Source organism: Eschrichtius robustus, chromosome 4 (genome assembly GCF_028021215.1).
Source record: "Eschrichtius robustus isolate mEscRob2 chromosome 4, mEscRob2.pri, whole genome shotgun sequence".
Classification (NCBI taxonomy): Eukaryota; Metazoa; Chordata; class Mammalia; order Artiodactyla; family Eschrichtiidae; genus Eschrichtius; species Eschrichtius robustus.
This window is the reverse complement of record NC_090827.1, coordinates 119,079,043-119,096,770: the sequence shown is the minus strand read 5'-3', so window position 1 is coordinate 119,096,770 and position 17,728 is coordinate 119,079,043. Positions and strand designations below refer to the sequence as shown.

The window sequence follows — 17,728 nt, the reverse complement described above, 5'->3', positions numbered from 1 at the left end:
CATACCTTCAGAAGTGGTCTGGTAAGATACTAGTATGCTTTGTATAGAGGTATGATGTCACTAAGTGAGAAATGCTGTGCTCTTTTAGGATTTAGAAAACATGAGATTATTTCTGTGTTGAATTTTGAGCCATTAAATATTTTAAAGGAATTTAAAAATCTTTTAGTAAAGTGAAGAATTTTTCTGGAATATGAACATTTACCTATGTAATTTACCTATATGGTGTACCTATGTTGTTCTTAGAACTGATATATTTTTCTGTCTGCTTGATTAGAGTATGATGCATCTACTTGTAGTACTTTTATATAGACTGACTTATGAATACAGGAAAGTCTTTGTATCTTAGAAACCTACAAGATAATGCATATCACCCTTACCTGTTAATATTGTTCTGATAAACCAACTCTTTTTATCACAAAAAGAATTTAAGGTACAAACACCTGACCTGGTGACTGCTGTAATAACTAGATGCTTTTTTGTTTTTATAGCTACTGTTATTCCATAGAAGAGATTTCATTGTAATTACTGCTGACTTCTTTTTTTTTTAATATAAATTTATTTATTTATTTATTTATTTTTGGCTGTGTTGGGTCTTCGTTTCTGTGCGAGGGCTTTCTCTAGTTGCGGCAAGCGGGGGCCACTCTTCATCGCGGTGCGCGGGCCTCTCACTGTCGCAGCCTCTCCCGTTGCGGAGCACAGGCTCCAGACGCGCAGGTTCAGTAGTTGTGGCTCACGGGCTTAGTTGCTCCGCGGCATGTGGGATCCTCCCAGACCAGGGCTCGAACCCGTGTCCCCTGCATTGGCAGGCAGATTCTTAACCACTGCACCACCAGGGAAGCCCTACTGCTGACTTCTTTAATCATGTCTTGTATCTTTTAATTCCTTCAAAGACATCATCAAAAATCCTAATAGCAAAAATGTCTTATAAACATTGAAAGGTAAAAAGCTAGTGTTTATGTGTGCCATTGTTTTTTATTGTGGTTTTTGCCAAAACCAATCTGAAAATTATGGTGGACATTGTTATAAGTACCCTGTCAAGATGTATATATGATTGGGACTAATTACCACATAAATACTTGGGCTTCTATTGCCTTAATACTCTCTAAACTGGGTACTTTGAAGCTGAAGCTTTTTAAGTTTACAGTATAGTGTCTGTCTGTTGGGTAGTACACTCACTATAGAACCTCTTTAAGTGTGGGTATTGTTTACCCCATGCCTGTGTTTATGCTGACAAGCAGTGGCTTTTCTAAATGCAAAAGGCAAACGCAAAGAGTCCAAATTTTTGTCTAGAATATGAGGAAAGCAATGAAGTAACAGTCATAATCCTAAAATATATATTGTTGCATGTTCGTCTCTAATACTACCTTATTATTAAGAACTTATACATACTTGTCTTCCACTGCAGTACAAGGAAGTAAAACTTACGTCCTTAGAACATGGAGAAAGTGCTTATCTCAGTGTATTCTGTATCATTTTGCTCTTCTTGCCATGTTTTGCCCAGGATTAATCAGAGTCACTATATGTCAGAAATCAACTTCTGTTTTACTTTACGTATTCTGTCCAATTAACACAAAATATACAGAATCTATTCTGTGCTCATTTTTCAAACACCTAATATTTTATTATGATTATGAAAGACTCAGAAGGTTAAAAGTAGTATTCAACTGCCTACCTTTACAGTATAATCTGACAGCCTCTCATGTGTTTAGAAATTGCCTTAAAAAGTTCTACTTCATCATATGATGTTTGTGTCACATGAGAATTTCTAATGTAGGCAGTGAAATGTAAATAATTACCACGGAAAAAAGATCCTTAAATAACCGAAATTGTCTTCATTGTCCAACTTACTTAAAAAGAAAATGTCCATTGTAAATATATTAATGTGTAACTAGGCCAGTCTCATTCTCCTCTGCTATTTGCCAGTCTCGCAGTTAAGGATAGCTATTTACAGGTTTGACCACCCTGTCTACAAGCATTTGTGCTTACCCGATCTTATTTGCACTAGAATTTTTATGACAAGAGTGTTCTTGGATGAGTGCTTTTATATGTCTTAGAGGATTTTTTTGATTGAACTAAACTAAGAATAGGGGAAGTGTGGTTTAAGACTTTTTTTTCTTTTGTGTCTTATCTTCCAAAGTGTTAAAATAGCCTGAAAAATGTTTGAAATAGTTTTGCATTTTGGATTATAACTTTTCTCTTACCCAAAAGACTCTGTTGGAATCTTACTTTGTCAAGCATTTTAACATTTAATCTAGTGGTTTTTTTTAAAAACATCAAACCATAAAGCACAAAAGAAAATTCTAGGATAAGTTTATGACATACTTGTATGACATACTAAAGTCTTCTTTAAAAGTACATAATAAATTGGTGATATTGAACCCACAAAATCATCTAGATGCTTATCTATGGTTTTAGATACAGATATTAGATATTGGGTATTTGGATACAGATGGGTACTTTTTTTTAAACCAAATATTTATAGAATTTATCTTGTAAAATAAATAATTTTATTTCTAGAGTCACTAATTTTTTAACATGTGGCTGAATAAAATATATATAGAAGGCACTCAAATGTGACTTTACACTGTTAAGCTTAACACAGTCTGAGCATTGTCCTTTATCTTTTATTTTGATTTTGAAGGGAGAGAATCTAACTGTCTCAGCCTATCTGACACAGGATATCAGCCTGTGTCAGATATCCACCTTCACTCTTCGCCTCCCTCCTATTCTGTCATTCCTGATCGTGGCAGGATCACCTGATACAAACATGACAGCCTAGGCTCACCCTTTCATCAGGGTCAGTAGTTGAGCTCCTTTCAAACAAGAAGGTGGGAGGTGGGCAGGCAGTGCAGACATGTCCGCTAGAGCATTTGACTAGGATAGATTTGTATTGCTTTTGCTATTCAAAAAGCACTAGAAAGGAAAAATGTTCATGGTTGATACTGGCTGTTTGATAAACACAGAAACTCTCTCTGCCAGTTGATTCAGACTAGCAGATGTAGATATATTTGCTGAGAATAATTGAGTTGTTAGGTTCAGAGTTTCTGAAAAATCAATCATTTTTATTTTAAGGTATGTCCTTATTGAAGATTAAAGTGCTATTGGAGTAATTATATGCTGAGGACAAAGTCATTTCTGTTCATGAAAACTGCAGTTGATATTTTGAGTATTGAGTAATTATAAATGTTTGAAAAACTAGTGCTGATGAAATTCAAGGGTGATCTCCTTATGATCATAAATTCTCTGTTCATTCTAGAAGACACTAATTAAACAGTATACGCTGGGATGATAATATTTATTCTACCTCTCATTTCATTTTTCAGAACTTTTTATGTCCTTTCCCTCATTATTAATGCCAGATGCCTTCTTTAAAGAAAAAAGGATGAAGCAACAGCTGACTAGAAATTTAAGATACGTGTTCAACCTCCACCATCATTCTTGAGAACAAGAGCCTCAAATTTCTCCTCTCTCCATTAATGAGGGAAAAAGAGAGACAGAGAAACAAGAGAAGTAGTATTCTAAAGATGAACCTACAAACTGGGGCAACTGAGAAACTGTCATGTCAATAAATAATTATAATTTTCCCCCTTCTACAGGAATGACAAATGAGTCTTTTTGGGAGGAGGGGGGAATATTCGTTGCTTGTGACATAACTTTTTAAAACTCTACGACTTTTCCATTTTGTAAAGAGCACATCTAAAGTGGAAGTTTAGGGGGAAATGCTTCTATTGGGCACAAACATCTCTTCATGGTCGTTATCAGTGATTGTTAGGGAGGAGATGAGATACTGCCTACATGCCTTATAAACTAATCTTTACATTCACTCCCCTTCTAGCCTTTCTCCACATTGTTGCTAAAGTGCAAATGTGATCCATTACTTCTCTGCTTAAAATACTTTCTGATTTTCATTGCTCTAGGATAAAGACCAATATTAACAACATGATCTGCAAGGCCCTGTATGATCTGGTCTCTGCATCCATTTCCAGGCTCATCTTATCTCATGCTGTCTTTGTTCTCTACACCAGTACTGGCCTTCCTTCCTTTCTCCTGATTGGTCATGTTCCTCCGCAATATATGCCTGACATTTCTGCCTGAAAATGTTTGTCCTTTCCACCACCCTGTACCACCTCCATTCCATCCTGTTTCCTAATTAACTTCTATTAATTATTCAAATTTTACCTCGGCCATCACTTAGTTCCATAGTGGAAACCTTCCCTGTCCTCCCCAAATTGATATATCCTATCAAAGCATCATATACATCTCTTTCAGAGCAGTTTTCGCAGTTCTTATTTTATGCTTTTTTGAGAAGTTATTTGATTAATAATAATATTTCAGAATCTTCCTCTACAGACTCTATATGAAGAATCATCTTTTTAATTTCACTTTTTAAAATTGTACTTTTTAATTGCTTTTGAAGGAATATTTTTTTCTTTAAGATCTTATATTTCTAAATATTTTAAGCTTAACACAAGCTTTTAATTCCAAAATTACAAGTAATAGTCAATGAAATCATTAAAACCCTTCTAAAGTACAAATATAGTAAAACATCACCCCCTTTAGAGAACATAAAATTGGAAAGAATGCAAATAGCTAAGTTTACTTGAGAAATAAACCAACAACAGAAGTGTTTCCAGCCAGTGCTAATGACCTCTAACAATTCTAAATAGAGTCCCATTTAGCAGTTGCTTGCCCAAAGTAGATAAGCTTTTGCATTATCAAGTTAGATCTGAGAATATCCATTTGGCTATATTTCAGATCTTTAAAATAATCATAATAATAGTAATGAACTGAGAACCATGAATATTATACAAGCTATGTGACTGCCATTTATTTGTTGCATTCTGATCACTTTCACAATACTTCATTTAATCAGGAAAGTCTTCTTAATATGTTTGGCTAGTCTTCTTCCTTTCACTTGTTCATTGCATTTTCACATTTAACTTTTTTTTCTGCAGAGGTGCCTTACTTTGTTTAAATAAAATACTCATGTGAGCATGGAAGATGTTTAGAACTGTCAAATGTTCAGAAAAAAAAAGAAAAGTAAAACTGATGAATAACTGAAGTAGTAATTAGTAAAAGTTTATTGTGCACACACCAAAAGACAGTTTGCAAACCAGGAGTGGTGGAACCAAAACATGGAGTGAGGCTCAGAGGTATATTGTTAAAAAGCAGCAGTGACTATTTTTCAGCAATTGGTTACAATATTAGAATTTTCTTAAAGGGAATTGGTAAGTGATCATCTCATATCAATTTAGGGGAACAATTTAAGTTTCACTTATGATTTTCAGAGACATAAACAAGTGACCCAGGTCAAGTTAGCCTCACTTGTCTTGCAAAATAAGCTAAATCTTCGCTTGTATGATTAAACTGGTTTCGTCTGCTTGGAATTTTCAAGTCTGGTCTCCATTTGTGTTTGATTTTAATGGTACTCTCTTCTGAGAATCAATTACCTCTGTGAGCTTCTCTCACACATTCAAGTCTGCACACAAATAAATGTTTTCCTTAACTTTTCTTCTCAGTTTTATTCGGGGTCACATTTCAGGCAGCATCAACATTCCATTCAGCACTGCGTTTACTGCGGAAGGGGAGCTTACCCAAGGGCCTTACACTGCCATGCTCCAGAGCTTCAAAGGGAAGGTCGTTGTCATCGTGGGGAATGTGGCAAAGCACACGGCAGAGGTAAGTGCACACAGAAATGTCATATGACATCACGATGAGTTATTTACCTGCCCACTGCAACAGATTGTCTAAAAGTGTATTTCTTCAGAAGCTGGTTGCATATCAAATGAGCTTTGAAGTTCTGTCTATAGTCTTACCTAAAAGAGATTGTCTACCTTTTCCCAGTAAAAGAAGTCAAGCTTTTTTCCTCATTGTGCAGCATCAGGGTCAATACTAAGCTTAGGAAACTTCAAATGATAGCCTAAGGTGTTTTGTTTTAGTTTTGGTGCTTTTCTTTTTATCTACTTCCTGAAATTACAAGAAGTAGCTTCAGTTCCTTCCATTGTAGAAAAACACTGGGGCTTGATTAGAGGTTCTGAAAGCTGACCATGATGGAATTTGTTGTATTTGGGGGTTTTGTTTACTATAGGCTCAAAGCTTTATGATGATAGAGAATTCAGGAAGGATATCAACTTTCAAATATGAGGAGTATGAAACAATAAAATGACCTCGCTCTCTTCTGGCTATGTTCTTAAACATTTTGAAAAATAAAACAAAGAGTAACTTTTGGAGGTCAAAGACATCACCTTTATTTTTTATAAAAGGCAAGTTAGAGAATAGGGAGTATGAGAGCCAAATGGGCTTGTTTACAAATCCCCCAGTCAAACTTATCAAAATGTACACTTTGAATATGCATGTTGTTATATGTCGATCATAGCTCAGTAAAGCTGTTTTAAAAAAACGTATCTAGATGTAGGCAACATTAATAAACCAGGACAAGCCCTTTTTCTAAAAGGACGGAAGAATCTGCCCCTGGCAAAATAACAGAGATAGTTTCCTCCCTGCAGATAGCTTATGCAAATAAACTGAGTAATCCAGAATGGTGATCAATGGAAATATAGTCAAGTGAGAACTTTAAGACTTTTGGTCCTAGACCATTTTAAGCATCCAATAATCCTTGTCTCAGAAGTACAGAGCTAATGATAGTATTGGCTTTTGACACTAAATTAAAGCCATCCTTGATGAAGAAGCTTAATTGACCAAACTAAAGAATATCTGAGTGGATATTAGCTATAAATCTTAAATCACTCACCCTTCTCTTACATAACTGTATCTAGTGTCTGACAGGGAATAATCTAAATATACCTGTTTCAGAGAAAGTCAGTATAGTAAATGACTAATATGCAATTTTAATAAGTAAATGAGGACATTTTAGAACTAAAGCCATGGTATCTGAATTATTTTGATGTAAGTTTATTATCATTATTATTATTTTACTACCACCACAGTACTGCTGCTGCTGCATTAATCTGTATTGTCATATCATTCCACTGAAAAATATCCATTTTCAATTACAATGCATGTCAGTACATTCAACCCATAGAAATACTGTTGAGAATCACATATTTCTGGATTCCCCGTAATATATAGCCTTAGGAAGAAATCTTTACAGTGATAATAATCCCAATTATTGACTGGTGTTTGTGTGCTAAGCACCGTGATAAGTACTTTCATATGTAATCTCTTTTTATTCTTCATAACAATTCTATGAGGGAGGCATTATTTACTCATATTTTATGTATGAGGAAAACTGAGACTCAGAGTTTATCTAGTTTGCTTATGTCAGACCCAGGATTGCAACATGAGTCTATATGACTCTAAGCCATACCCTTAACTCAGTAAGCAAGTAAGGCTTTTGAGTCTGAATGCTGCCATTTGTCCTGTTTTTTAAAAATAGACTTGTTCTGATTTTTCTCAGATCACAATAGTTCCTCCCAGGGTATGAACCCAAGACCTGAAATAAACGTTTATGCTCAAAGTGCTAACAAGCTTAAGGCTCTACTTTCATAAAGCATTCATCATTTGGAAGATGTATCTAATAAGTGGACCTGTATAACTGAATCTTCGTAAATATGTCAGATGTTTCCAAACATCCCACTCATTGTATTAATCTCCAGATTTATGTTTATTCTGATTTTACTTTATCATAAAGGTCAAAACACATATACAAATAAAAGGATAACTCATTTCTTTCATTAAATAATAAATTATAAACCATTTGTCATGCTGTGAAATGCTAGTTTATCACAGTGTGAATAAATTTAAAAGTTCAACATGTGAAGGAAATCTGGAAGCAAGACTATTTAGATGAAGTAATAACAGTATTTGAAAATAATGGTAATAAATAAAGACCCATCACATTCTGAATAACTTAGCCAATGTGTTGCTTGTCAGAAACCAGATGCTATCATGAACAGTTCCTTCTTCCTCAAACTCTCCATGATTATTCATGCTTGTAGACAAGTGACTGAACAAATTGTATGCTCAGTTATTAATGCTTCAATCCAACATCAGGAAGTCATTTTTGAGAAACAGTTTTAAATATTTGTATAGAGATGTGTCAACTGAAAAAAATGTGCAGTCTAAAATTTGAGAATTATGTTTTATTCAGTGGACTTACTGAGGACTTAAGCTGGGGATATAGCCTCTCGGATAGCTCTAAGGGACTGTTCCAAAGAGGTAAGGGAGGAGCCAGGGTATACAGGACTTTTTGCTAAGAAAAAAAAAAAATGTAGTTGAACATCAAAAGACTATTGCTAATCACAAAAACAGACATCTCAAGTTCATGATTTTAGTGCTTTTCTGTGTATGGGAAGATGCAAGAGTCTGGGCTTATTGAAATTATTCCTTTGATATGCATCTTAACTGCCTTGGGCCACTATCCTGTTTTTCTCCATCCTGAATTCCCCTCAGGGTGCATCATCAGGGGCTGCTGCAGTGGCTAATGGCTTTATGGCTGCAACATCCTGTGTTTACTGAAATGGCTGGTGACATTCTTTATCCACAGATGTACATTTTTTTTAATATAAATTTTATTTATTTATTTTTGGCTGCGTTGGGTCTCCCTTGCTGTGGGCGGGCTTTCTCTAGTTGCGGCAAGGGGGGGCTACTCTTCGTTAGGGTGCGCGGGCTTCTCACTGCAGTGGCTTCTCTTGGTGCAGAGCACAGGCTCTAGGCGCTCGGGCTTCAGTAGTTGTGGCACGGTGGCTCAGTAGTTGTGGCTTGTGGGTTCTAGAGCACAGGCTCAGTAGTTGTGGTGCACAGGCTTAGTTGCTCCGCAGCATGTGGGATCTTCCCGGACCAGGGATTGAACCCGTGTCCCCTGCATTGGCAGGCAGATTCTTAACCACTGCACCACCAGGAAAGTCCCACAGATGTACTTTTAATAATTTTTCTCATCATGGGGCTAAAGAGAACTTTAGATATTCATTTGCTTATATTGTTCCATCATCTTTTTGTCTGCTGTACAGATCTGTATGACTTTACTAATGCTTCTTCCCCTCCTCACCCTCCCTCTAAGTTGGAAACATCTCAACTTAAAGCATATTTACTGAATTCTACTGTGTATCCATGGTTGTACTGGATATCTTCCACTTGCCCTACCTTCCATCATAGATCCATTCTCCACACTTCTTCACCCTGCTCTCTGCCCCAGATGGCTGACCTCCATGTCTTCTGGCTTCCAGCTGTTGAGCTAATGGGGAGCTCTGACAAGTTATGGGAAGGAGGGAGGTCAGGATATTTATCCCCCTGGATTCTTCCCTCAAAATTTTCTCGGTTTTGCTGTGTTCCTCTACTAAAGGTTAACACTGCTTTCCAGTAAGCCTTCTCTACACCACTCTCTTTCCAGCCCCCGGTCCCTTTAGCTCTAGGGGTGGCAACAGCTCTGCCTTTTGGTAGTGCAGGTTTACTACACCATCCCTTATGGTTCTCTTACATCCCACCCATACTCTTGTAATTAATCTCATTGTAAGTAAAACCCCCTCAATTTATCCTCAGGGCTTGTTGGAACCCTGACTGTTACAAGGATACTATTTAAATGTATGATTTTTTAGTCAGACTACATTAACTGCTCTGTTCTGTTTCTTACTAGCTGTTAATTTGTGCAAATTGTTTAACTTCTCCATGTCACCACTGATTCCTTTATAAGATGGGGAAAATAATACTTACCTCATGGCATTGTTGTGAAGATTTCAGATTAAGCAATAAGGTTCAGAACAAAGCCTGATAGTTATAGGCACTCAGTTGATTTCACCTATTAATTTTATTTTCCAGTACTATAATTTGCGTGTATGTGAATTTAATAAGTACTGCTTTATGTATGATGATAGTATAAAAGTTCTAGAGTTTGGGAGTAACATCAGCAAAATGGCAGAGTGGGCAGCTCTGATCTCCCATTCCTCCACAGAAACATTGAAAACAAGTAGAATCTGTACTTTGTTGAATAGAAGTGGCAAAAGCAGGCATCCTTGTCTTCTTCCTGACCTTAGGGGAAAAGCTTTCAGTCTTTCACCGTTGAATATGATGTTAGTTGGATTTTTTTCACATATAGCTTTTGCCACATTAAGGAAATTCTCTTCTACTTCTAGTTCATTGAGTGTTTTTATCATGGAATTGTGTTGCATTTTATTAAATGTTTTTTCTGCATCAATGGAGATGATTATAATTATGATTTTCCCTCCCTTCTATGAATGCGGTATATTATGTTGATTGATTTTCTCATATGTTTAACTATCCTTGCATTCCTAGTGTAAATTCCATTTAGTCATGGTGTATAATCCTTTCAATAGGCTCCTGAATTCAGTTTGCTAGTATTTTGTTGAAGTTTTTACATCAATATTCATCAGTGGTTAGTTTTCTTTTCTTGCAGTGTCTTGGTCTGGCTTTGGTAGAAGAATAATGCTGATTTGTAGCATGAGTTAAGAAGTGTTCTCTCCTCTTCAGTTTGTTGGAAGGGTTTGAGAAGGATTGGTGTTAATTCTAGCCAGAGCAATTAGGCAAGAAAAAGAAATAAAAGGTATCAAAATTGAACATGTGTTAGTTTCCTAGGGCTGCCATTAAAAATAACACAAACTGGGTGGCTTAATGCAACATAGTTCTAGACGCTAGAAGTCTGAAATCAAGGTGTCAGCCATGCTCCTTCTGAGGCTCTGGGTGGAATCTTTCTTTGCCTTTTCCAGCTTCTGGTGGTGGCCAGCAATCCTTACCACCCACAAAATAGTAGAAAATATTTGTAAATTATATATCTAATAAGGATTATTATCAGAATACAAAATCAACACACAAACATTAGTTATATTTCTATTCACTAACAACTCCCATAACTCAACAACAAAAAGACACCAAATTTGTAAGTGGGCAAATTTTTAGACATTTTAGACATTCTCTGAAGAAGGTATACAAATGGCCAATAAGCACATGAAAAATACCTGACATCATTAGTCATTAGGGAAACACAGATCAAAGCCACAGTGAGGTACCACTTCACACCCAAGTGTTGGCAAGAATGTGGAGAAATTGGAACCCTGGTGCATGGCTGGGGGGAATGTAAAGTGATGCAACTTATGTAGGAAACAGTTTAATAGTTTAGCAATTCCTTCAAAATGTAAACATAGAATTACCATATTACCAGCAATTCCACTCCTAGGTAAATACCCAAAAGAATTGAAAATATGGGCTCAAACAGAGACTTGTATGCCAGTGTTCATAGCAGCATTATTTACAATGGCCAAAGGTGGAAACAACCCAAGTGTCCCTCAACAGATGAATGAACAAAATGTGGTATATACATATAATGTAATATTTTTCAGCCGTAAAAAAGGAGTGAAGTTCTGATACAAGCTGCAACATGGATGAACCTTGAAAACAGTTTAAATAAGCCAGACACAAAAGGACAAATATTCTATGATTCCCCTTGTATAAAATATCTAAAATAGGCAAATTCATGGAGACAGAAAGTAAATTAGTGCTATTAGGGGCTGGCTGGGGGATGGGAGAATGGGAGTTTTTGCTTAATGGGTACAGAGTTTCTATTTGGAATGATAAAGAAATTTGGAAATGACCAGTGGTAATGGTTATATAACACTGTGAATTTACTTAATGCCACTGAATTGTACACCTAAAAATGGTTTAAATGGAAAATTTCATGTTATAAATTTTTATATCAATTTTTTTTAAGTTCTAGGGTTTGATGTCTTCAGGATACCCCACTGTTCCTAATTCATCTGAGCCCTACAATTTTTGGTCAAACAGTAGTGGAGGATCTTTCATGAGAGCTGTTCTGATCAGGTCTCATCTTTTTCCTCTGTGGGTATTAAAAACAAAAACAAAACAGTGATTTCCAAGCAAGTAGCAGCTTTTCTTCTAAGCTGAAATCAGTGCACTGCAACTGGCACAGTCCTATTTTGAAAAGATTAAGAAAGCCATAGTTGAATACTGTGAGAAGAAAGCAGAGGTGCCAATTCTAATCAGTATGGTTACAGATTATCTTTGCAAATTTTTATGATTTTTATGTCAAACCCATATTTGGACTTCGGAATTTTCTGTTTGCAAAATGGTAGGCACTGATTGTAATTTTTCTAGTTTTACATCTTCTGTTAAAACCTAGTAATAAAGTTAGACTGAAAATTCAACAAATGAAAATATTAAATGAAATCAAGTATAGTTCAATAAAAGGAAAAGCTCTCAATATTGGATTTACAAGTAGCAAAATATTGAACAACTTGAGAGAATAAGTGAACCACTTGTCTAGAATATGATAATATTAAAATCACTCATTTGACATACAAATTAGGTCTAGAGTATTTTTGTAATACAAATAGGAAGGAAGTATTCTACGATGACCAGATGTATTGAATGTATTATCTAAAATCACATAGAAGACAGAACAAATCTGAGTACTGCTTATTCATGTACCTGAAGACCTATATATAATCGGAAGATATATGATGCTCTTTTAATTATGTATTCATTAACTATTTTTCCTGTAATTACAACTGATTAGCAACTTTTTGCTATGAGATGCCTTCTTTACAATTACCACTTCATAAGGCTTTTGTTTTGGGCCTAGCTCCCACATTAAATACATCAGAAACTTTTAGAATCTGCCATTTCTTATCTGGATAAAACATTGCTCCCCCCCCAGAATAGGGCAAAAAAAGGAGGACTACAAAGATTTTAGTTTAATTAGGATTCCAGGTAGAGGCTTCTTCATGCCAGACTTAAGTCCTACTAAATCTCACTTGTCAGTTAATCTTTAATTCACCTTACCCTTCAGGTTAAATAAAGCAGTGAGGCATTATATAATCAAGTATATCCAGACATTTTGTGAACAAAGTTATGTCAGCATCAAGGAAATTTAGATAGTCTCAAGTGAGTGGAGTCCCTAGTCTCTGAAATGTATACTATTGTTCCAAGGGTGGATCAGATTTTGTGCTGATCCTTGCTGCTGTATAGTCAAGTTTAGTTTGACAAGCCAAACAAATACAGATTGCATCTGTTGCTAGGGTTTATGGGAGTAGGAAGACCTCTGCATCAAAACAAGAATAAAGTCAATTCAGGCTTTGCGTCACATTTAAATGAAAAACATGGCAAGGTCTCACTCTTGTCTTCTTGCAGAGATAATCATCTTTTTTTTGAAACTCACATGAGAAACTGCATCTTCAATTGCTAAACTAGAATTAGATTCCCTGGGCATACAAGGGAAACATGCTGAATTAATCTCAGAGAGCAAGTGTATAAATCTAAGAATTAAGGGTTATAACTATTCAGATCAATAGGGAGAGGCAGAGGTAGTCTAATGAACCCAGAGGAGAGTTCATTGTTATATCCTTGAGCAGATTACTCAGATTTAAAGGAAATTTTGATCTTTAGCATTAATCAAATATTATTTATGGGCAAACGTATGATTTGTTTTGATACTCGTAGCAACCATTACTCACACTGCCCTACTACCAACCTAAGATCAAAGTTTCATATATCTCGGCTTGACAAAACATGATGGTGAATCCACCTCTTTCCTAGAAGTAAATTATGTTTAGCGAGAATGATTTAGCACAACAGCATGCTTTAAAGTGTTATTGGGTTATACTATTTTCTCCGCTGTGGAAAAATAATGTAGTAGGATCCAACTCTTGAGCTAGTGATGGGTCTCAGACAGGAAAATGGCGAACAACATTGACCAGAGCAAAATGAAACTCCAACTGGTGTTTACTTTCAGTGAGTCCTTTCAGCAGTACATCATAATGCTATGTTAGTCACTGAAACACATGAGACTTTAAAAATAATTACTCTCTATCTAGATTATATTTAGTGGTTATGAGACCACAAGGATTTCATCACTGATAGTGTATCACATCAAAAGATTATCTAAGAAAACAATTGAAGGAATCTTTGCATTTCACTTTGACTTGTCAACAACCCTTTGGAAAATATTAGGAACAGCGCATCTTACTCTTAAAATGTTATATTCTTGGCACGAAATCAGTGCTTTTCTTTTGTCATCGGAAGAAATCTGAGAACATAAGAGCCAGTTGCAGTAATAAGCCATGTGTGTTATTATTCTTTTCTTTAAAACAAAACAAAACAAAACTGAAAAAACAAAACAAAAGAGCAAAACATAAATACTTCTGAATAACATTTGAGTCAGAAGCCTACACAAGAGATGATATTTGTGGCAATTCTATGACTAAACATTGTGAGTAGCTGATGCTTTCTACCCTTGGCATGTAAGGATTAAGTTTAAAATATGACATCTGTTTTCAAATGAAAATAATCAGATTTATAATAAGCAAGGCACAACATTGCAGCTATTTTTTAAAATAAGATAATACTCCATTTGTGTTCATTTACATTTCCCTGGAGGCCAAGGTTATTTGGCTTTCGGATGTTAGGTTGGAAGTTAATTTGTACTGCGGTAATAGAAGGCTTCCACCCTCTAGTCCCACCTCATTATTTCCTGGATCCCTTAACCAAGCTAAACCAAGTTTTGTGATACTATGATGATCACTCGTAGCCCTTACCTTTTGCCAGTCCCTTTTTCTCTCTCTAGCTGTCTTCTTCCTCTTTTTGCTCAAGCTTTTCCCCTAGCTTTTGGCCTCAGGCATCTGAGGTTATCCTATGCCAAGTGTGTGCTCAAAGGGGACCAAATGACTCTGAAAACACTTTAAACCAATTCAGCACGTGTGTTATCCCTACAGTAAATTTCTCTAGCTCCAGATAGTATCTGCCTAGTTTGTCAGATTAATATAATACTTTTAACTACTTTGTATGAGATCGTCTACCTGTCAGAAAACATTAGGCCTCTTTATACTTGTATCTTAAGCATTCTGATAAAGAATAGGAAGTGAATCTCCTTTATAAGTTCCAAATATGCAAAGAATTCTTTCTTGGTCTTGTTAGACCTGTAAGTACTGGGTATGGTTAAACTTGGCTTTTTTCCTGACTTTTTCCTTGCCTTCTTGTCAGCAAATGTTTTGGTCTGTGGTTTTATATCAGATTATAAGGAAACATTTTAGATATTAATGCAACTTGAACACAGTAGACATCATATGAGGCTTAAAAGTAACAGTGAAAACTCTCCTATATAACTCTACATTTGTTAAGTGATGGAGGATAACTTACTTTAAAAGGTCCATGAACTAAAACCTGTCCTGTAGATTCCCCATTCTCGTAACCTTTCAGAAGTTGTGTGAATTAAAAAGCAATGTAGGAGTTGCAGTAAAGGGAACCTTAAAACACCTAATCCAGGCTTTGGTTTTTTAACAGGTTTACTGGACGTATTATGTGTATAAGCAATTTTTAAAAAGACAGAGGGAGCTCATTACCAATTTTCAGGAAAAACTGCCAAGTCATCATCTGAATCTTGTGAGCTATGGCACCTATTTTCATGAACTGTCACAGGATAAAAGTTATTTGTCTTAATACGTGTTATTCTGTATACCTATCCTGCCCTCCACAGCCCACCATTTAATTCATGACTCCTTACCACAGGAATGTTTGTGACTGGATAAGAAACTAACCATAGTAACTGTACCTCTTGACTTACAAAGTTTGGGACTTGGCTGTGATCCATCACAACCCTGTTTTGAATCTGAATTTTTATTGTATACATCCTTTTTAGAGCACAGTATACTGTGTGTAATTTGACCAGTGGCTTGGACACAGTTCTCAATTGTCTAGTGTAAACAGAAGTGGATAAATGATTGTTGCTGAAATTCTGGTCGCAAATATCGCAGATCGTAAGAAAATGTACCACAAGGCTCATTAGAGCTCCTGATACATGATACTATTAGATGATGGCATTTTATCAGAAGAGGCTTATCCTCTAATATTGATCTTGGGTGGCCTCGGCCTGCAGCGGCTTGAAGCAGGGTTTCGGTTCCCAGCCAGTGACTGAGGTCAGGTCACGGCAGTGAGCGCACCGAATCCTAGCCACCAGACCAGTGTCAGTGACAGGGCCCTGGCCCTGCGGCTTTGCAGAAAAAGAATTCCCACAAAGACGGAAAGTAGTGAAACAAGTAAAATATTTATTAAGAAAAAAAGTAGTACAGGGCTTCCCTGGTGGCGCAGTGGTTGAGAATCTGCCTGCCAATGCAGGGGACACGGGTTCGAGCCCTGGTCTGGGAAGATCCCACATGCCACGGAGCAACTAGGCCCGTGAGCCACAACTACTGAGCCTGCGCGTCTGGAGCCTGTGCTCCGCAACAAGAGAGGCCGCGATAGTAAGAGGCCCGCGCACCGCGATGAAGAGTGGCCCCCGCTTGCCGCAACTAGAGAAAGCCCTCGCACAGAAACGAAGACCCAACACAGCCAAAAATAAATTAATTAATTAAAAAAAAAAAAAAAGTACAGTACATGTGGATAGACACACGGGCGGGCTCAGAGAGAGAGTCACACCCTCGTGGCAGTTTGAATCACTTTTACGCGGGTTTCCTTTGGCCAATCATTTTGATTTGCCTGGTTCAAAGTCCATATTTGGCATATCTCAGGATTTTCCCATGTGTGCGTGCACATCTCTTAGCTAAGATGGATTCTACTGAAGAGACCTGTGGGTAGATTTGGCCACTTGACATCACTCCCCTTTTGACCTCCAAGGAGGCTTTCTGCGCATGTATAGTTGGGGAGGCCTCCTGACTTCGAGAATGAGGAATATATGGTCTCGTTATTTGCTATCTGGGCAGGGCCCAGCCTCCTCTCTAAATTGTCCTGTTATTCCCATCTCGGAGCATCCGTCTACAGAGAACGAACTCAAACCGTTTGCCCTAAGGGCCCATCTACCTCCTGCCTCAGTATGAGCCAGTATGTTTTTATGTCATAAAAACAAACTTTTATGTCCTAGCTAAAATGTTTTCTCCTATTTCTTTAACGTCAACTTTTCAGAAAACATCCACATAGCCATTCTTAAGAGAACTTATTTGAAAGTATAAGCTATTGTTAAACACTAAACTGTAAATCTACAGAAATATCCCAATTTACCATATGCATAAATGCTAGGTCACTATCAACTATCATAAATTTTAAAATTAAATGAATTAGCATAAAGGAAAATGTTTAATAGAGTTCATCACGAGTTTTAGAAGGTCTTTGAACTAATTAAAATTATATGTAAAGTGTTGTACATATGTGCTATATATATTTTTTTTAGAGAACAGGTTCATAAGCGTTCTTCTGATTGCCAAAAGTATATATGACCCAGTAGACTGTAAGAGTCACTAGTATAAATTACTGCTCCAACATAAAGAGTTCACCATTAACACTGTAAAGCATTAGAGTTAAAGAGTTCACCATAAAGAGTTCACCATTAACACTGAAAAGCCCTACCTGACATTCCATTTGGGGACACTCTGCTTTTTTAAGTTTGTATCTATACAATTTCAGGGTGTTGTAAATGGCTCTCCTATTAAAGGGTCAATTGGGGAAAGGAAAGAGGAGAAAAGGAGGAAACTAGCTTTACAGTAAGTATTTACTATGAATCAAGCACTTACAGATATAATATCTAATTTAAAACTCCCAACAACACTTTAAGTGTACTATTCAAGTGTGCTGTTACAGATTTAACAGGTGAAGAAACTAATGCCAAAAAGGCTAAGAGACTTACCCAAGATCCCACGGCTAACCAGTGGTAGAACCCTGATTCAAACTCTGTATTGTCTAACTACGAAGTTCCCGCACTTTCGTCCATACCACCCAGCCTGTTTGATTGGAATAGTGGATTTTCTCACCTTCTTGA

General features: G+C 36.6%; 1 protein-coding gene across 3 annotated transcripts in view; it reads left to right on the top strand.

The window, feature by feature from the left end:
* The window catches only part of TBCK (TBC1 domain containing kinase), a 243,424-nt gene that overhangs the window by 210,414 nt on the left and 15,282 nt on the right, over positions 1–17,728 (top strand). For all 3 annotated transcript variants that reach the window (XM_068543272.1, XM_068543270.1, XM_068543271.1), the window contains exon 25: positions 5,520–5,679. In XM_068543272.1, coding sequence (XP_068399373.1) covers positions 5,520–5,679 — 160 coding nt within the window. The remainder of the gene's footprint in view (positions 1–5,519; positions 5,680–17,728) is intronic.